This window comes from Myxocyprinus asiaticus, chromosome 25 (assembly GCF_019703515.2).
Source record: "Myxocyprinus asiaticus isolate MX2 ecotype Aquarium Trade chromosome 25, UBuf_Myxa_2, whole genome shotgun sequence".
In the NCBI taxonomy this organism is placed as follows: domain Eukaryota; kingdom Metazoa; phylum Chordata; class Actinopteri; order Cypriniformes; family Catostomidae; genus Myxocyprinus; species Myxocyprinus asiaticus.
In genome coordinates this window covers 5,434,123-5,454,586 of record NC_059368.1, presented here as the reverse complement: position 1 = coordinate 5,454,586, position 20,464 = coordinate 5,434,123, and the positions used below count along the sequence as shown (strand labels likewise).

Here is a 20,464-nt window from a genome sequence, read left to right as displayed (position 1 = left end):
TATATATATATATATATATTTAGATATTTCATTGCACCTATTTCAGTGATATGTTTCAGGGAACAGTGACATTTTTTGTTTGTCATTTCCAGTGTTGGGTGTAATGCATTACTAAGTAATTACTTACTGTAATTAAATGACTTTTTCAGTGAAAAAAAGTAAAGTAAGAGATTACTCTTAATTCTTCAGTAATTTAATTACAGTTACTTCTGATGTAATTGTGTTAAAATACTTTATAGACTAGATCAATTCTATATTAAACAATAGTGAATTTAAAATAAAAAATTTAACCTCTAATGTTAAAATATATGTTTTCTAATTTAACGCTGCCCCCTTAAATTCTTTGGCCAGTTCATGAATAATTTATTTGATTTTATATGATTTATTTGAAAGAATTAAAAAGAACATTTTCATGTCTATACTTGTATTTTTCATCTGGTCGAGGTTGATAAGGTTTTTAGAAAGTAATTTGTAATAAGTAATGCAATTACTTTTCAGACAGAGTAATTAGTACAGTAATCTAATTACACTGAAGAAAATGTAATTAGTAGTTAGTAATTAATTACTTTTCATTTCATTAAAAAATCACTCACATTTTGCAGGTTTGTCTTTGTGTAAAACTAGTCGAATGATTGCCTTACACAAGAACCCTGTTTATTGCAATGTAAAAGCCTTTTAGAGTCTTACTAAATATAATATCGATGTATAAGTGGCACTTTTTCGTTTCTACTAATTGCTTAGATAATTTAAAACATGTAAACCTGATACAATTTTGCTCATTGCATTCGATGTCTGGAACCTTTATCTTTGTGCTTTTGTTAGTGTTAATATGCATAAAACAAAAATAAAATATAAAAAAAAGACTTTTACGTTAGTCACGACGTAATGTTGTCATGACGTCGGTGACGTAGACTGACGGCGGCACGCGGGAAAGTTCAGAGTGAGCAGCAGCTGTGCGGGTGAGTAACAAAAACAATCGCGAAGATTTCATAAATTCATAACAATTTTACCGGCTTAATCTGGTACATTTATATCAACTATAGTGCTGTGACATTTTTGAACACATTGTGTGTCGATGAGAGTGCGAAAGGATGTGGATTCTGTTTATCATTGTTGTCATATCACTATATATAAACTGTTATACTGCAATGTGAGGAATGTTATGATCATCTGAAGCATCCAAATACTTCATTATATTTTGATTAATTTAGTTAATTTGATCCTTATAAAACACTACTCTACTGCTATTCGTTCCAGAGATATTGCGATGTGCTTAATGATTACCCTGGTATTTACATGGTACTTTACACTTTATATACTTTTTTTTTGTTAGTGTGGTCATACAGGTTCCCTACATTAATGGGAAACCTGGAAAAACCATCGAAATTCATAAAATCTTATAAACTCATGGAAATTGCTACTGTGAATGTAAATGTTTATTGGGATTCTCTGCTCTAATTATCTTCTCCGGCTTGATAAATTGTTCTCAAAGAGCAATCTCTATCATATTATCTTTAAAAATCCTATTCCAGCAATTACAAACGAGAGAAAGTGCCATAGAAATTCATTGGTCAATTAGTGTGGGAACCCTGGACTATTGAAGTGCTCAGTTAAAATGTAAATTGCCTATATTTATACAGTTTGAAAGTGTATTGTGTTATGAGGCAGTAAATATGGCTATGAGGAGTGTGTCCCGTGTGGAGGTGGAGGGAGGACTTGAGGAGGAGGAGAGCTTTGGGCCACAACCGGTCGCCCGTCTGGAGGTATGACGGTTACAGCACATGGCCACATAAATGCTGTGTTTAACATATTGGTGGTGATGATATTTATGACGATCTAACTCTCTCTCATGTTGTCCTGCAGCAGTGTGGCATCAGCAGCAGTGACATCAAGAAGCTGGAAGATGCTGGGTTTCACACCGTTGAGGCCGTGGCGTACGCACCAAAAAAGGAACTGCTGAACATCAAAGGTATCAGTGAAGCCAAAGCTGACAAGATCCTGGTGAGATGTCGTGATCACTATTACAATTGCTCATACAAAGGGTTAGTGAACAAACCCATAACCCTAAGTATTCAACTTTAAATAAATGAACTTTTTTTTTTTTTTTTTTATTTATTTATTTTTTTTAATGAACAGACAGAGGCTGCTAAGATGGTACCCATGGGATTCACGACTGCAACAGAGTTTCACCAGCGGAGAGCTGAAATCATCCAGATCTCCACTGGATCCAAAGAGCTTGATAAACTCCTACAGGGTGCGATAGTGAACTATACTAAGTCTAGATGTCGTTAAATGTGATTCTCTCTCTAAACAGCAGAATTAATGCTCTGCATTCACATGATGTAACTCATAGATTTAGTATCTCTCTTTAAAGGGATAGTTCACCTAAAGATGAAAATTCTCTCATCATTCACTCACCCTCATGCCATCCCAGATGTGTATGACTTTCTGTCTTCTGCAGAACACAAATGAAGAATATTTTAGCTCTGTAGGTCCATACAATGCAAGTGAATGGGTACCAAAACTTTGAAGCTCCAGAAAGCAAATAAGGTAAGCATAAAAGTAATCCATACGACTCCAGTGGTTAAATACATGTCTTCAGAAGCAAGATGACAGGTGTTGGTGAGAAAGAGATCACAATTTAAGTACTTTGTTACTATAAATCTTCAACCAGGTGTCCTATATTTGCACAGCAGCCCAGTAGGTGGCGATATGCACGAAGAATGCAAATCGCCAAAAAGACCTCTTGTTGAACACACATAGGAGGGCTGTTTGAAAGCGGAGATTTATAGTAAAAAAGGACTTAAATTTTGATCTGTTTCTCACCCACTCCTTTCATATCGCTTCAAAATATATGGATTTAACCACCAGAGTCGTATGGGTTACTTTTATGCTGCCCTTATGTGCTTTTTGGAGCTTCAAAGTTTTGACCACCAGTCACTTGCATTGTATGAACCTACAGAGCTGAGATATTTTTCTAAAAATGTTCATTTGTGTTTACAGAAGAAAGAAAGTCATACACATCTTAGATGGAATGAGGGTGAGTAAATGATGAGAGAATTTTTATTTTTGGGTGAACTATTCCTTAAAGTTTTGTGTGTGTTCTGCAGGAGGAATCGAGACGGGCTCCATCACTGAGATGTTTGGAGAGTTCCGCACAGGAAAAACACAGCTGTGTCATACGCTGGCCGTCACCTGCCAGGTAACACTCGCCACAACTTTCCTTATCTGTTCATCACCTTTATCTGGTCTTCGTTTGGAAAGCTGATTACTGAGGAAAAATCTTCATCAACAAGTGCTTTGTAAGATTAGGGGTGATATGGCTAAAATAAATCTGAATATTGTTCAGCCTTTTGACGATATTCAATATTTATCTTGATTGGCTTAAATATGTTTTTTCCAATCAGAGGAATTATCATTTTGACCAAATATTTATGCGCAAAAACAATTAAGCAGCATGAGACATTGTTTAAGAGAACAAAATCGTCACTTCTGGGGAAATTGGCGTAGAATAGTCATTTTGATGACAGGTTTAGTGTCCTGCATTTCAGAATAACCAAAGCAACGTTTCAGATGCCATTGAGTGATGTTAATGATATTCTCTAAGCAAATTATGTGTTCACATGGCTTGTTTCGGCAAAGCCACATGTATTTTTTGATGCGCATCTATATAAACTCTATAGGAATATCTTATTTATGTGCATGTTGTTTTAACAAATAAAAAAAATATTTACCTCAAGCGAGCATATGTGTTTTATGGGCATTTTGGAGATTGCATTGGCATCTTCAGCATTTTTGAACCATTTCATTGACACAAACAGTTCAAAAGTGTTAAGAATTTCTCATGTTTATGCCTTCCAGCTGCCCATAGATCAGGGTGGTGGGGAGGGCAAAGCCATGTACATCGACACAGAGGGAACTTTCCGTCCAGAGAGACTGCTGGCTGTAGCTGAGAGGTCAGAGCATCTTAACAAACACTCGGTGCTATGCTAAATATTTCAGGATCCTTTTATTTTCTGGTTGTTTGTTGCATCAGGTACGGGTTGGTGGGCAGTGATGTGCTGGATAATGTGGCGTACGCGAGAGCCTTCAACACAGACCATCAAACACAGCTGCTTTATCAGGCCTCTGCTATGATGACTGAGTCCAGGTAACACACACAGCCTCGCCGCAGCATATTCACACTTGCCGTGTAGCAATCGGGTATGAGACACATCAACCAAGAACCAATGGTGTTTGTTGTCATAGATGTGTCAAAATTGACGTGACGCATCCTAATGCGATATTTGAAATATACATGTACGCAAGTGAGATTTGAAAGCTAGAGCATTTTATATTTAAACTTTTCTCACTGTTCCTTATCCCTAGATACGCTCTGCTGATAGTAGACAGCGCAACAGCCCTTTACAGGACCGATTACTCTGGACGAGGAGAGCTGTCCGCTCGTCAGGGACATCTGGGACGATTTCTACGCATGCTGCTCCGTCTTGCTGATGAGGTAAAACATGAGAGATTGCAGCTATGCCAGTGAGGTTTTAAGATCTGCGCAGATAAACACCATAGGCTGATAATTAAGGGATCAGAATCATAATAGGGCTGGGTAAAAATTTCGATTTTCAATGCATCACGATCTTTATTTGAACATTTTCAATATTGATTTTTTTTATTTTTTTTTTATCCCCTTTTCTCCAATGCCCAATTCGCACTACTTAGTAGGTCCTCGTGGTGGCGTGGTTACCTCAATCTGGGTGGTGGAGGACAAGTCTCAGTTGCCTCCGCTTCTGAGACCGTCAATCCGCGCATTTTATCACGTGGCTCGCTGTGCATGACACCGCGTAGACTCACAGCATGTGGAGGCTCATGCTACTCTCCAAGATCCATGCACAACTTACTAAGCGCTCTATTGAGAGCGAGAACCACTAATCGTGACCACGAGGAGGTTACTCCATGTGACTCTACCCTCCCTAGCAACCAGGCCAATTTGGTTGCTTAGGAGACCTGGCTGGAGTCACTCAGCACACCCTGGATTCAAATTTGCGACTCCAGGGGTGATAGTCAGTGTCAATACACGCTGAACTACCCAGGCCCCCTTCGATATTGATTCTTAAATCCCTAGATTGATGTTTTACTCTATGCCGAAACCCTTTACAATGCAAGTAAATCACTTGCATATGCTTCCAAAAATGCTGTGATTAGTCATTGGCTGGTAAATTTTCAGATTTCACTCACTAGTGATTGATAATTGAGTGATTATACAGTGTGGTTGTTGCTTCAGAATTTTATCAAGCATCTCGTATGCACTGTTCCATCTGTTTGCTCTGCAAGTAGAAGATCGCACGACCCCATCGCAAACACTACGATGGATTTCAAACCCTTATCGTCAGGTGTGCAAATTGTTCTGACATGCGAGTGACCGTCAATAAGCAAAAGTCATGGTGAGCGAGCAAGAGTAGATAAGGGCATCGGGAAAAAGAAAATAATTAAATTAAAACATCACCCACGTCATCACCGCTGCCTTATCATTATTTTCTGCTGTGTTTTCCCCCGTTGTGTACAAATCACAGGTGCGAGCTCGTCTTTCTTGTTGTTTGTTGACATGTTATCAGGAATAAACTCTCCCGTTGCTATGTGCGTGGGTTTGTGAGAATTTCGGGATTGTAGTTTAATTTGGGCACAAAGTATCATGTGTTTGATGCACCTAGTCTGCAAACAGTTGTGTTTAATGTATGCGCTTAACGCATGTCTTTGTTTCTATATCTGTCTTTGGCATTCGCCACTGCACTGCCGCAGTTTAAGCTGAACAAAGAGTCGATTCTGATTCTTTTGAGAATGGTTTGAGAAATAATCGCGATGCATCACTGAAATTATTTTTCCCCCACCACTAGCGCAGCGTTTCAGTGATTGACTGAAATTAACTTTTGACATTGCTATTTGATGAAGTAGCAATGTGGACGTAAACTATAGCATGTTTAACACATGAACAGTATGATTTGGCTATTGTCAGTTGGGTTGTGCATCTATGTAGACTCAAAAAGGGCCTGAGAAAATACACATGTGTAGCTTATGTTATGTGTACCTCAATATGTGTTTGACAGCCAGTTGCGTCTCATGAAATTTCAGTGTGAAAGTAAACTATACTCTTTATTTGTTGCATCAACTCTTTGATGTATGAAAAATAAAATATCAAAATATATTCTATTCTATTATTTTCTAATTGTCTTGAAAATGATTTGAAAAATTGAACACTATCTGGGGATTTTGTAGATCCATTTGTGATATAGTGCCGGGACGCTAAAAACCCAAGTATGTAATGTTTGGCGAAACACCCATGCATTTAAGGGTTGAAGAGACAGTACCGTTTTAGCACTTGTTTTATATATCAAATACTGTGTGTAAACAATAAACATGTAACAAAATATAATATATGCAATTTCAAGATGTCGCAGTGTGCCGCGTCTCCTTGAGGTGAGTCCTTGCCTTATATTTTTCAGGCTACAAGCTATGTCCTCTTATCACTCAACTCCTTTTCTTTTGTGGAGGAGTCAGGTAGGCTTTTCACTTTACCCGGGTACACTATTGTTCTCAGGGCCTTACACAAACTGCCTACCTGGGTGAGGTGAGTTAGCCCCACGTTAAGTGCACTTGTAGTAAGCTTAATTTCAGCCTATTTATTTCTGCCCCTTCAGACTTTAACACAGTCGTTTTTTTGTACTTTATTATAGCAGACTTTATTCTAGTCTGGGGTTCTTATGCACTCTCACTGCCCACGTCTTATCGCAACTGAGGGGCAACTTTGATCTACCTCAAGTATGTCAGGATTTTTTTTTTAAGATCTTTCTTATGATCAGTACTTGATAATACCCTTTTAATGTATTTTAGTTTCAGAGTAAAAGTTAGGAACAGGCTGGAGACTAAATTATTTGAGTAAGAGAGTCCAAACAATGGTGGACCTCACTCTTTTATTTTCCTTCTGAAAGCAAAAAGCTGAATATATCTATTTAGCAGTTCAATGCTGTGAGTACCATGGACCAGACTTCTAAAATCACACATTAAGCTTACCCTCAGTCAGTGTAGATGTATGTGTCTAATGCGAAGGTCGAGTGTAGCTTGCTTATTGGCTGTTGGCTGGATCTCTTGAAGCGTTGCTGTCTTGCAGTCGGGAGCTCATGCTCTGCTCGTTCGTCTGTGTCTCTCTTTTACATGCTTTCTAAGCCTTTTATATAGTCAGTGTATGTGGTACAAGTGCTAACATTTTTGCAAAAAGCATTACATCAGGGTTCCCACTCATCCTGGAAAACCTGGAATTTTGCAATGCAGTTTTCCAGTCATGGAAGATTAGAAAATTCCTAAATGTCCTGGAAAATAATTATTTTACTGGAAAATATTTTAGAATGATAAAACGGTTTGATGGCGTTGACTGTCTTAATCCACCACTCTATTTTTTTTTTCTGGAAAGTCAGTCAGATGTAATAGTGGATTTTTGCTTTTGCTCTTGTAGCAAATGGATAAGTGAAAATAATATTTGCTGTGGTCTCCCATTCACCGCTGTCAAAGTTTACCCTGCAATCGATTACTTCTGCGTTCCAAAACCCAGGGTGTGGAAAAAGGTCAAAGGTTAAGGGCGCTTACACCCTCATGATTGATTACAGCTGCGGCCAATCGTGTGCTTGGCAATCGCGGTTCAACCGAGGCAGATCGCTTGATTGGTTACAGCTACAGCCAATCGCTTGCTTAGCTACAGCAGCACGTGCACAGTGAGAAGTGGCACTCATGAAACTTCTCATTCGTAAACAAACTGAATGACCTGGTACATGTACAGACAGACTGAATGAGAGGAGCATGTTGTTCGTTTACTTCAGCGTCGGCAAGTGAGCCTAACTTGTCCATCATGGAGAGAAAAGGGTTGTGACAATGGGAAGAGGAGCACTCCATTTCTCCAGAAAATAGTTATTGATGGAATACACGGATCTGTACATTTAAAAAAAAAAAAAAAAAAAAAGCTAAAATGTGACTAAAATGATGAAAAAGTAATTATAAAGTACTGTATACACATATGAATCGGAATCAAATCGGGAAACTTGTTTCAATACCCAGTCATACCGTGTAGTAATGCCAAGCTAATCGCCATGAATGGCAGTTAAAAATGGACAATATATAGTTATCAAAACCAAATCTGTATGACTTTCTAATGTGGAACACAAACGGAGAGTTTTTAAAGAATACAGGTGCATCTCAATAAATTAGAATGTCGTGGAAAAGTTCATTTCAGTAATTCAACTCAAATCGTGAAACTCGTGTATTAAATAAATTCAATGCACACAGACTGAAGTAGTTTAAGTCTTTGGTTCTTTTAATTGTGATGATTTTGGCTCACATTTAACAAAAACCCACCAATTCACTATCTCAAAAAATTAGAATATGGTGACATGCCAATCAGCTAATCAACTCAAAACACCGGCAAAGGTTTCCTGAGCCTTCAAAATGGTCTCTCAGTTTGGTTCACTAGGCTACACAATCATGGGGAAGACTGCTGATCTGACAGTTGTCCAGAAGACAATCATTGACACCCTTCACAAGGAGGGTAAGCCACAAACATTCATTGCCAAAGAAGCTGGCTGTTCACAGAGTGCTGTATCCAAGCATGTTAACAAAGTTGAGTGGAAGGAAAAAGTGTGGAAGAAAAAGATGCAAAACCAACCGAGAGAACCACAGCCTTATGAGGATTGTCAAGCAAAATCGATTCAAGAATTTGGGTGAACTTCACAAGGAATGGACTGAGGCTGGGGTTAAGGCATCAAGAGCCACCACACACAGACATGTCAAGGAATTTGGCTACAGTTGTCGTATTCCTCTTGTTAAGCCACTCCTGAACCACAGACAACGTCAGAGGCGTCTTACCTGGGCTAAGGAGAAGAAGAACTGGACTGTTGCCCAGTGTTCCAAAGTCCTCTTTTCAGATGAGAGCAAGTTTTGTATTTCATTTGGAAACCAAGGTCCTAGAGTCTGGAGGAAGGGTGGAGAAGCTCATAGCCCAAGTTGCTTGAAGTCCAGTGTTAAGTTTCCACAGTCTGTGATGATTTGGGGTGCAATGTCATCTGCTGGTGTTGGTCCATTGTGTTTTTTGAAAACCAAAGTCACTGCACCCGTTTACCAAGAAATGTTGGAGCACTTCATGCTTCCTTCTGCTGACCAGCTTTTTAAAGATGCTGATTTCATTTTCCAGCAGGATTTGGCACTTGCCCACACTGCCAAAAGCACCAAAAGTTGGTTAAATGACCATGGTGTTGGTGTGCTTGACTGGCCAGCAAACTCACCAGACCTGAACCCCATAGAGAATCTATGGGGTATTGTCAAGAGGAAAATGAGAAACAAGAGACCAAAAAATGCAGATGAGCTGAAGGCCACTGTCAAAGAAACCTGGGCTTCCATACCACCTCAGCAGTGCCACAAACTGATCACCTCCATGCCACGCCGAATTGAGGCAGTAATTAAAGCAAAAGGAGCCCCTACCAAGTATTGAGTACATATACAGTAAATGAACATACTTTCCAGAAGGCCAACAATTCACTAAAAATGTTTTTTTTATTGGTCTTATGATGTATTCTAATTTGTTGAGATAGTGAATTGGTGGGTTTTTGTTAAATGTGAGCCAAAATCATCACAATTAAAAGAACCAAAGACTTAAACTACTTCAGTCTGTGTGCATTGCATTTATTTAATACACGAGTTTCACAATTTGAGTTGAATTACTGAAATAAATGAACTTTTCCACGACATTCTAATTTATTGAGATGCACCTGTATTCTAGCCGCTCTTTACCATATAATTAAAGTGAATGGGATGACGAAAAAGCACAATAAAAGTAGTCCATACAACTTGTGCTATATTCCAAGTCTTCGGAAGACATTTGAAAGCACTTTTGTGAAACACTTTGGTTGGTTGGATCGATGGTTGACAGAATAAAACATTTTATGTTAACTATTCCTTTAACTCTCGTTTGTAGTTTGGTGTTGCCGTCGTCATCAGTAACCAGGTTGTAGCGCAGGTGGACGGAGCGGCCATGTTTTCTGCAGATCCCAAGAAGCCGATTGGAGGAAACATTCTAGCACATGCCTCAACTACTAGGTAAATATCAAGATTAGATGGTAATTGCGGTGTCAAGTCATCCTCAGCTAATAATTTTGAACCCCTGTGTCTCATGTAGATTATATCTGCGGAAGGGTCGAGGTGAGACGCGCATCTGTAAGATCTACGACTCGCCGTGTTTGCCTGAGGCGGAGGCCATGTTTGCCATCAATGCCGATGGAGTAGGTGACGCCAAAGACTGAAAGGTTACACAGATCGGAGGCTCTTCATTACTTTGCGCTCTGTTATTGGAGATACAGGAACATCTGTCAGAGAAGAGGCTTCTGTGAAATTAACAAAAGAAACTTTGTAAATTCACGGATAATGTACAGAAGACTGGCATGTGTATAATATTATTAGTGTTAATAAATAGGTTTATCATCTGATGGGTTTATTTACAGCTGTCCAGATTGATGGATCTGAATCATTTGAGCTGGAGTAATTATTTGTTCTTTGCTGTGATGTCAACCTTTTTGTGTTATTTACATCTTTTGTTTTGTCTGGACTATTTTCGCTTTTGCTTGTACATAAACTACACCAAATGAAAGTGTTTTAACTGTTAAACCCTTGTAAACAATAACTATAATTGCTCATTTACTTAGTGATAAAGAGTAACATTAAAATAGATAAACTTGCAAAATTATGGAATTGTATTGTCATTTTAGAAATTCACTTCATGTCATGACATCTGAAATCAAATATGAACAAACATGAGTTTATCTCAAGATAAATACATTTTTAATATCACAAGCATGTTTCAATATTTTAAAATTGGGAATGATTTTAGCGACCTTTTTAATGGAATAAAACGCAGTAATGTTAACGATTGTAATATGTAAACAATTTTTCATATATTTGGGATTTATATTACTGCATGAAAATATACATTTAAATAGTGCACATCCATTGTAAAACAGTGAAATTAAATAGAGCAAATATCAGGTGAAATGTAAGAAGATGGGAGGACAGTTTTAGACTCCACCCTAGTAATTATTCACACTGTTGCTAGATAAGTCAGTTGAGATGTCAATCAAAGCCTTTAGCTCCTCCTGTAAATCAGTGCTGTCAGAGCCCTAAAGAAACAAAGCAATAAATCTGAGACACTTAAAACTGCACACTATACAACAAAACGGGACCAAAGCATGAAACTGCTCCACAATACGTGAGATCTAGTTGAATCGAAACAAACAAAACAATAATAGTGAATGCTAGTGAAATGGTCTGCTAAGAGAACAAATATAATTGACCTCATTTGCTCCTGTTGGCATGCTCAGAGCTAACTGGACCCAGTTTCTGGCATCTGACATATTTCCAAGCTCCTTATGACACTGAAAACAGATATATACAATGAAACTTATTCCAATAAGAAACTGCTTTTAAATTCAAAATTTTGTCATGTCATGACAGCGTTTGACTTTCTTCATTTAGCGGAGCACGAACAGTGATATTCAACTTCCAACGGATTTAAAAGACAAAACATGTAATGATGTTTTCTCTAGAAAATTAAAAATCTGGTTGCTGTCGAATCAAAAGGGTCAATTAGTGTTATACAGTTTATCTGATTCATATGCACTGAGATTTGTTTTGTGTGATTGCTGATTTTTCCCTCTTTTATGATTATGTATAGTTTGCATCGATAATTTTAGTAAATGATTTTTTTTCCCCTTAACATCAACCTGGCCAGGGACGGCAGACAAAAATTAGCCATAGTAGCACATTAACATCCACATGATAATAATTAATGTTTATTGTCCCTGAATAAAATGAGAAATAAGTACAAATAAAAAATAGGTGATGAATAGTTGAACCTCATTTTTATTACTGGACAAATCAAGTTGTCTTAATTAAACATTACTTGAAATGTCAAGTTATGGGCTCATAACTTAAATATCTGTTATTTGAACTTGTTTTTCTTAAAAATCCATAGACTTAAGATTTAAATGTTAATACCTCAAACTACTGAGTACAAAATTGAGGCTATGGGGAATACCCACAATGCCTTGTGCTTTTAATCGTTTCCTTGGTCAAAGGGAACATTTGGGGGCATTCAAATAGTTATTAAGAATTCATAGAGGTTTTAGCTCTTTTGTAGTATTAGTTATGACGTTTTGTTGCTGGTGATCACCAAGGATGATCTCTGTCCCCTTTGGTCAAGTTGGACCATGTTAACACAATCTCAGTTCTCCTTGTGCATGTTCAACTAAAGTACAGGCATTTATGCAATTCTGTGAAGAACTAAGTTTATTTAATGATTAGCCTAGAATCAGTTATAATCTTCATTATTTAAGATGTGTTATTGTATGACTAGTCCATTAAAATTAAGTTGAAACAACATTTGAATAGCAAATCTGAGTTTAGTCTACTTGCATTAACCTTAACTTAAATAGTTACGTTTATTCTATATGAACGGCAGGTTAAGCAAACTTAATTACACAAGTTTTTGAGACCCCATTACTCAAATCAATTGAGGGAACGAGTTTACTCAATTGAGTCGAGTCAGCTTATTAGGGTTTTCAGTGATCCATTGCCTTTAATTATCATTTGTGTTCCACGGAAGAAAGAACGTCATACAGATTTGAAACATGGACATGAGGGTGAGAAAATGGTGACTATTACCTTGGCAATATAAATCCTAACTGATTTGGAGAAGCCGGGATTTAACTCCTCCGCTTAGAGATCAGACCATGTGTTTGATTAATCGAGTCACAAAGCTTCTGAAGCTTCATTATAGCAAATGTTTCAGATCTATACCATTATATTAATCTAAAGATTGTATTCTCATCATTATCTCGAGAAAAATCTCCAAAGCTTCGTTCAGAGAGGATGTGGGAGGAGTTTTATATAGCATTGCAGCAGCTTTCTTCTCCAACCAATCCAGAGAACTCACCTAAGCAAACACACACACACAATGACTGTTGTGTATTTCATTAACCTCATGTGGGTTGTGTAAAGTTGACGGAAAGCGGTTGATCACTAAAGAAGGCTGTTTGTAAAATGTTTTCAATTAATTAGGTTGGCTTCACAAAGAAAAAACCCTAAACCGAGACCAAAATTTCTAACTCTGACTCATACAAAGCTTTCAAGCTACAGCCACCAAACTTGGCATATACCTTCAGACTGTTCTGGAATAGTGTGCCGTATCTTTTCTAACTGATCGGATTTGCAGTTTTCGCACAGTGGGCAATCAAATATCAGAAAAATCACATAGACTTACATTGACGGAATGTTCAAACGGCCAACGCAATGCTTGTTAATTCAAACACCAAATGTCAAAAATTCAAATGTAAACAAACCCACAAAAGGCTATGATTTACTTAAACTTACTCCACCTCTCTGTCTATCTATCTACAGTATATAACTGATGGCTTATCTGACTATCTAGCTGGCCGTTTGTCTTACTGTAATGTCTGTATAGCCATCAAACTTTCCTGTCAGAACATCCCGGAACACAGTCAAAACATGTATGATCGACCAATAAAAGTAGTTCCTTGTGTTTATCAGAAATACTGACTGGCTCACCTTTAATACATGCCCGCTTTTCAGCTTTCAATGAATGCTCACGTAATGTGAAGACAAACGAGCCAGAACCACAAACCTGAGAGTGAGACAGACAGTGAGTACACATCTTGTGTAGATGTATTATAAAGTTGTTCAGTTTGTAGTCATAAAACCATGGGTTCCCTCTGGAATTTCTAATGGGCTTTTAGAAGTGTATTTTGATTGAGTAAAATTAGGTCTGTGGTTAACGTTACATGAAGAGAATTTCACAATAATAAATTGCACATAGTCACAACCTAGTCATGCATTTTGAAACTTCTGTGTGCTTTAAAATTATAAGCTGCTAACAAGTTGCTACCTTAGGACTATAATGGTTGTCCACTTAAATTACACGTCTTTTGTCAAGCAAGTAATCGTGATTCTGAAACCCATTAGAAATTCTAGAGGGAACCCATGGCTTTTATGTACATATATGACTGGTGAAGGGTGTGTGTGTGTGCCGTTTTCATACCACTTGTGACATTCTGCACTCAGTCCATTCCTCGCCAGCGCTGCCTCATATTGACCTTCAAGGTCAAAAGGTCAGGGCAATTATTTACAGTCAAACATCAGGTTCCCACACCAGTATAAAGAATAGAGCTGAGATATTCTTCTAAAAATCTTCATTTGTGTTCTGCTGAGGAACGAAAGTCATACACATCTGGGATGGCATGAAGGTGAGCAAATGATGAGAGAATTAAAATGTTTGATTGAACTATCCCTTTCATTTCCATGACTGTGAGAGCCCTGACATTTTATACATTACATACAGAATATTATATTTACTCACCTTGCTCTGCGCAGTTTTTTTCTTCTCTGTCGTGTGCTGTTTCACACATCACTGTAAGCACGAGCCAGTTGCCACACAAACTTCACATTATCACCGTACTGATAACAAAAACATGCACACAAAAGCTGAAGTAACTCACTAATTAAACAACCAGCACTGGTAAATTCATATCAGCCTAATCCGAAACTACCACATTTAATAAGACTGTGTCGGTGGATATAGTTTAAAGGTGGTGGAAAAGGCTGATAATCGGTTAATTGCCCGATGGTTTATGAAATTGACTTATAGAGTGTTAAAAAAATATCTTTACTTACTATGACGCTCACAGACTTATAGGCTACAAGAGTCTAAAATGAATAAAATCCCAGATGCAGTTTATTGTGCACCAAAAATCCCACAAATAACCAGAAGTTTCTATAAAATAAAATAAATAAAAGCAACATTAGCTTAACCAATGGCGTGATTTTGGGGGTGGGACTATCTGTTTGTACAACTAAAGGTACAAACCTTTTTTTTTTTTTTGCAATTCCGTTTGGTCATGATAACGGCACAGAAATTATACACCTCACCTTTAAATATCGCCCGCCCTGCTCTCTAGATATCAGCATCAGTGACCACTTAAGTCTTGCACTAAAGAAAAATGTTTATTTCAGGGGGTTTTCAGAAAGTGGCGTTCTGAAACGTCATGTAAACGAGAACGGCAAATTTCTTGCGCTTTTTAAGGGATTAAGGGAAAGCGGTTTAACACACCCAGGTTTCTCCCAGACAGCGCTGTTTAATGTGGCCATGTAAACACATAAATGGCGTTCCTACAGGTTTTTGAGGAGTGCGCATGTGCGTAATCAGACAGCATAACAAACATCATAGGATGGAACTCAACAACAGTTCAACACAGCGGAAAGAATTCAACATTTCTGGGAGTACAGTGGGAAAAGAACGCACACTATATATTATATCCAGTTATACACATCAAGTTTTATGTAAGAGGGTAAACCCCACTATTGCAGCGCAATTCTGCTGAGGTTGTGATGGAAAGTTAAGGAAACAAACACAGCAACAACTTTGGAATATCTGGAAAATTAAGCGAAGAACAGAAAATAAGATTGCGAAGTCTTCCTCTGATACCAGGTTTGTTATTTACACAAGCGTCATGGGAAATTACGTTGTTGTGGAGAAAGCTGCTTACTGACTTAGCCGCATGCATACGGGAGTATAGAGTACGCCGCTCATAAAGTGCATGTAAACAGGAACCCCACTTTCTCGCAATAAGCTGCTTTTTGTTTTCCATGTAAATGTAGTCAATATTGGCATTTTGATACTCACAAGTGGTCTGTTTTCTGTCAACAGCTGGAATCCCTCCGATTTCCTCCCAAATCCCCCGCGTGCAGTAGATCACACTGGGCGAGCAGAAGGGCGAGTTCTAGGTTGGGAACTTCCGTTAAAGAGTCCACCATCAGCCCCTCATCCTCCTCTTCCTTGGGCTGGGAATCTTCCTGTCTCAGCATGAGCACTGTAGCACAGCTTTGCTCGTCTTCCTTATCCGAGTCTCTCTCGTCATCTTCACCATCTTTCTCCATCTCGCGATCCATCTCTCTGTTGGTGTAGTCAGACTTAGCGATGGAGTATGCTGTAGAGTATCTGTGAGAGTGGAAGAGTATACTGATATCAGAAGAAGAAATACTTTCTCCTGTCCCAGTTTAATGTGTAGAGACAACTTTAAGTAATCTCAACTGATTGAGTAAACTCGTTCCCTCAATTGAATTGAGTAATGGCCTCTCCAAAACTTGTGCAATTTATTTCACTTAACTTGGTGTTCATATAAAATGTGTTTGACTATTTAAGTTAAAGGGATAGTTCACCCAAAAATGAAAATTATCTTATTGTTTGCTCACCCTCATGCTATCCCAGATGTGTATGACTTTCTTCTGCAGAACACTAATTAGGATTTTTAGAAAAATATCTCAGCTCTGTAGGTCCATACAATGCAAGTGTGCCAAACTGTTGATGCTCCAAAAAGCACATAAAGGCACCGTAAAAGTAATCCATACGCACTCCAGTATTTTAATCCATGTCTTTAGAAGCGATATGATAGGTGTGGGTGAGAAACAGATCAATATTTAAGTCCTTTTTTGCTAGAAATTCTTCTCCCTGCCCAGTAGGGGGCGATATGCACAAAGAATGCATGAAGAATGTGAATCACAAGAAGAAGAATGTGAAAGTTAAGGTGGAGATTGACTGAGCAGGGAGGAGAATTTATTGTAAAAATTACTTAAATATTGATCTGTTTCTCACTCACAGCTGTCATATAGCTTCTGAAGACATTGATTTAACCACTGGAGTCTTATGGATTACTTTTGTGCTGACTTATGTGATTTTTGGAGCTACAAAGTTCTGATCACTATTAATTTGCATTGTATGAACCTACAGAGCTGAGATATTTTTTAAAAAATCATAATTTGAGTTCTGCAGATGAAAGAAAGTCATACACATCTGGGATGGCATAAGGGTGAGTAAATGATGAGAGAATTTTCATTTTTGGTTCAACTATTTATTTTAAAGTAACTAGATGCATGTAGACTCAGATTTGCTATTTAAATGTTGTCATTTCAACTTAATTTTAATTAAATGAATTCATACAATAACAGCTTAAATAATGAAGATTATAACTTATTCTAGGTCAAACGTTCACCAACTTATTTCTCCACAGAAATGCATGTAGGCCTGTACTTCAACTGAGATAGTGTGAACAGGGTCCAACTTGACCAAAGGGGTCAAAGATCACCCTAAAGGTGACATCACACAAAACAAGTATTTGCAACAAAACGACATAACTAATACTACAAGAGCTATAACCTCTATGAATTCTTTATAACAACTTTTTAAATGCGCCCATATGTTCCCTTTGACCAAGGAAATATAATTAAATAATTCAAGCGAAAGGTATTGTGGGTATTCCCCATAGCCTCAATTTTGTACTCAGTTGTTTGAGTTAACACTTAAAATCTGAAGTCTATAGATTATAAAGAAAAATAAGTTCAAGGAACTTAGATATTTGAGTTGTAAGCCCAAAACTTGACATTTCAAGGAATGTTTAATTAAGACAACTTGATTTTTACAGTAATGACAACATTAGGGTTTAACGAGCGTTCACAGTGACATAGATTTGCAGCAACAAAGCAACCAGAAGTCATTGCTCTGTTTGTCTGAGTGGTCAACTAATAGACCAATCCTTTGGCAATGTTACCGTTTACGTCACACACAGAAGTGGTGGCAAAAACCGTGTGCAAACAGTAAACTTTTATCAGATTCCTTTGTTGAAAAATCATTTTGAGGCCTCTCGGAGACAGCTGTGGCTTCAAGCCATCAACAGAGCCAACTGGACTGAGGAGATCATTTCAACTCACGGCTTTGCAACAAACATTTATAGCGAACATTATTACAGGTATGTTATTATTAACTCATATCATTATAATAATTGTATAGCTAAGAATACTTCTGTATTTATTGTCATTTTCGTTTAATCGTCCAATCTGTCATATCTAACACAACAGTTTGCCAGCTTTCTGACACCACTTACTGCGCAAGCGCTGAAATGTTTGTAAACAATGGGATTGGTCTATAGCGTGAGTTTGGGCGGGACTATCTGTTATACTATAATAGTGTGACATACCCAGCCTCACTGTCGTCATAGAGACTGGATGCTCCCGCGCTGGCAGTGAAATAAGTGGAGCTGGAGCTCATGGATTCAGAGCGCTCCCTCTTGCAATAGTGCGTGCCGTTGCCAAGAACACTGACTCTCCTCCACAGTCCTCCTGAGAAGAGAGAAATACTCAAATGAGATGAGAGAGAGACTCTGAGGAGACAATAAAGTGTCAAATGAGACATAAGAGAGACTAAAAGAGACAGAGAGACTCAGATGAGACAGGAGAGAGACCCCTGATAGCACACATACATCACCCAGATGTCTATTTGATGTGTGTTTTTAGGTTGTTTGCTCATCTGCAATACATCTATAAGATTTTTCCTCTCGGATGCCAAGACTTGAAGACTTTCTGCAGATGTCTTTGAGACGTTTAGGATTTAGAATGTTTGTAAATCGGATCTTTTTAAGATGTTTAGCAGATGGGGATCATTCATCCAAAAATAAAAATTAACTCAAAAATTAACTCATCATTTACTCACCTTCATGCCATTCTAGATGTGTATGACTTTCTTTCTTCTCCAGAACACAAACAAAGATTTTTAGAAGAATATTTCAGCTCTGTTGGCCCTCACAATGCAAGTGAATGGTGACCAGAACTTTAAATCCCCAAAAATCACATAAATGCAGCATAAAAGTAATCCATAAGACTCCAGTGGTTAACTCCATATCTCCTGAAGCGATATGTGGGTGTGGGTGAGAAACAGATCACATTTTTTCTATAAATCTCCACCTTTAACCAGACCTGACCAATAGGTGGCGATATGCACGAAGAATGCAATCACCAAAAAACAAAAGAAGAAGAATGTGAAAGTGAAAAAGGAGATTTAAAGTAAAAAAGGACTTAAATATTGATCTGTTTCTCGCCCACATCTATCGTATCACTTCTGAAGATATGTATTTAACCACTGGAGTTGTATGGATGACTTTTATGCTGACTTTATGTGATTTTTAGGGATTTCAGGAGACAAACCCTCACTGCTGCCGAAAGAGCTGCAGAGTCCACTGAACACACACAGCTCATCAGTGTCATATTCACACATCTCAGCCACTATATAGATGATTTTCCAGTTGAACGGTAAGAAAATAACAGATTAAAATAACACAAAAGGTGAAAAGAGGAAAGTACGCGTGTCCAGTTCATTACCCGCGTCATCCTGTAGCCCGGAGCTCGTGTTCAGACCGGTGCTACACCGATTCCGAGAACGATCACGCCGTTTCTGCCCGTGAGATCCGCTGGCGGACTGGATGAGTATCACTCATCATGGTATAAATACTCTATAATAATGATAAAATATTATAATAGAATTATTATGCATGTTTTATGCGATATATTTGATTAATCATAATAAAAACGCAAATTATATTTTTATTCAGTTGTATGTACAATCTATAAATATATTACAATGGATATTCTTTTTAGAACTCAAGAACACTACAAAGATTTGTTTTCTTCTAGCAGATTTACATTTCTTCTGGCTTTACAGAATCTGTCTGAAATTGTGATAAGAGTCATTTTAAAACAGTTTATTGTCTAGATAAACTGTTAGCAAAATGTTACAGAGTGAACACAGCCCAAAATAAATGTAAACCAGGGCAGTCCTTACAAAAATGTCTATTTACATTTTTGCAAATATTGATTTCCTGGATAAAATCTATGTTGAAGTTTAAAAGACACCTCTTCCATCTCTTATGATAGGCTATTTTTGAGATAGTATCCACACTTCTTTTCAACATAGGCTACATAAAATATTGAATATTTATGTCTCTATTATTGTAATTATCACTACTGTAATTATTATTAATATTATTATTCTAATTATTAAATGAATACAAAGCAAATTTGACCAGTTGTTTACATTTCAAAAACACATGTAAACATATATACACTGGTGGCCAAAAGTTTGGAATAATGTACCAAACTTTGTCTTCTGCTGCTGTAGATGTTGTATGCTCAGAAATGCTTTTCTGCATAGCACTGTTGTCTCGTGTGACTATTTGGGTCACTGTTACCTTCCTGTCAGCTTGGACCAGTCTAGCCATTCTCCTCTGACCTCTGTTATTAACAAGCCTTTCCGTCCACAGAACTGCCGCTCACTGGAAGTTTTTTTGTTTTTCGCACCAATCTCTTTACATTCTAGAGACCGTTATGCATGACAATCTAGGAGATCAGCAGTTACAGAAATACACAAACCAGCCTGTCTGGCGCCAACAACAATGCCACGGTCCAAATCACTGAGATCAATTTTTTTTTCCCCATTCTGATGGTTGATGTGAACATTAATTGAAACTCCTGACCCATATCTGCATGA

General features: G+C 37.8%; 1 protein-coding gene and 1 pseudogene across 2 annotated transcripts; one reads left to right on the top strand and one right to left on the bottom strand.

Annotated features, from left to right (window-relative positions):
* The first annotated feature begins 909 nt into the window (after positions 1–909).
* Positions 910–10,946, top strand: LOC127415683 (DNA repair protein RAD51 homolog 1-like). 2 transcript variants are annotated; one of them, XM_051654502.1, is made up of 10 exons: positions 910–959; positions 1,669–1,763; positions 1,864–2,001; positions 2,137–2,254; positions 3,111–3,202; positions 3,862–3,956; positions 4,037–4,150; positions 4,369–4,498; positions 10,004–10,125; positions 10,205–10,946. In XM_051654502.1, the coding sequence occupies exons 2-10, from the start codon at positions 1,674–1,676 to the stop codon at positions 10,326–10,328; spliced, it is 1,023 nt and encodes a 340-aa protein (XP_051510462.1). In that variant the 5' UTR covers positions 910–959; positions 1,669–1,673; the 3' UTR covers positions 10,329–10,946. The 2 variants fall into 2 exon arrangements, with proteins under 2 accessions (XP_051510462.1, XP_051510463.1); XM_051654503.1 differs by having other exon boundaries at positions 927–959; positions 1,665–1,763.
* Positions 10,947–11,035: 89 nt separating this feature from the next.
* On the bottom strand, positions 11,036–18,386 carry LOC127415700 (regulator of microtubule dynamics protein 3-like; annotated as a pseudogene).
* Positions 18,387–20,464: the final 2,078 nt, after the last annotated feature.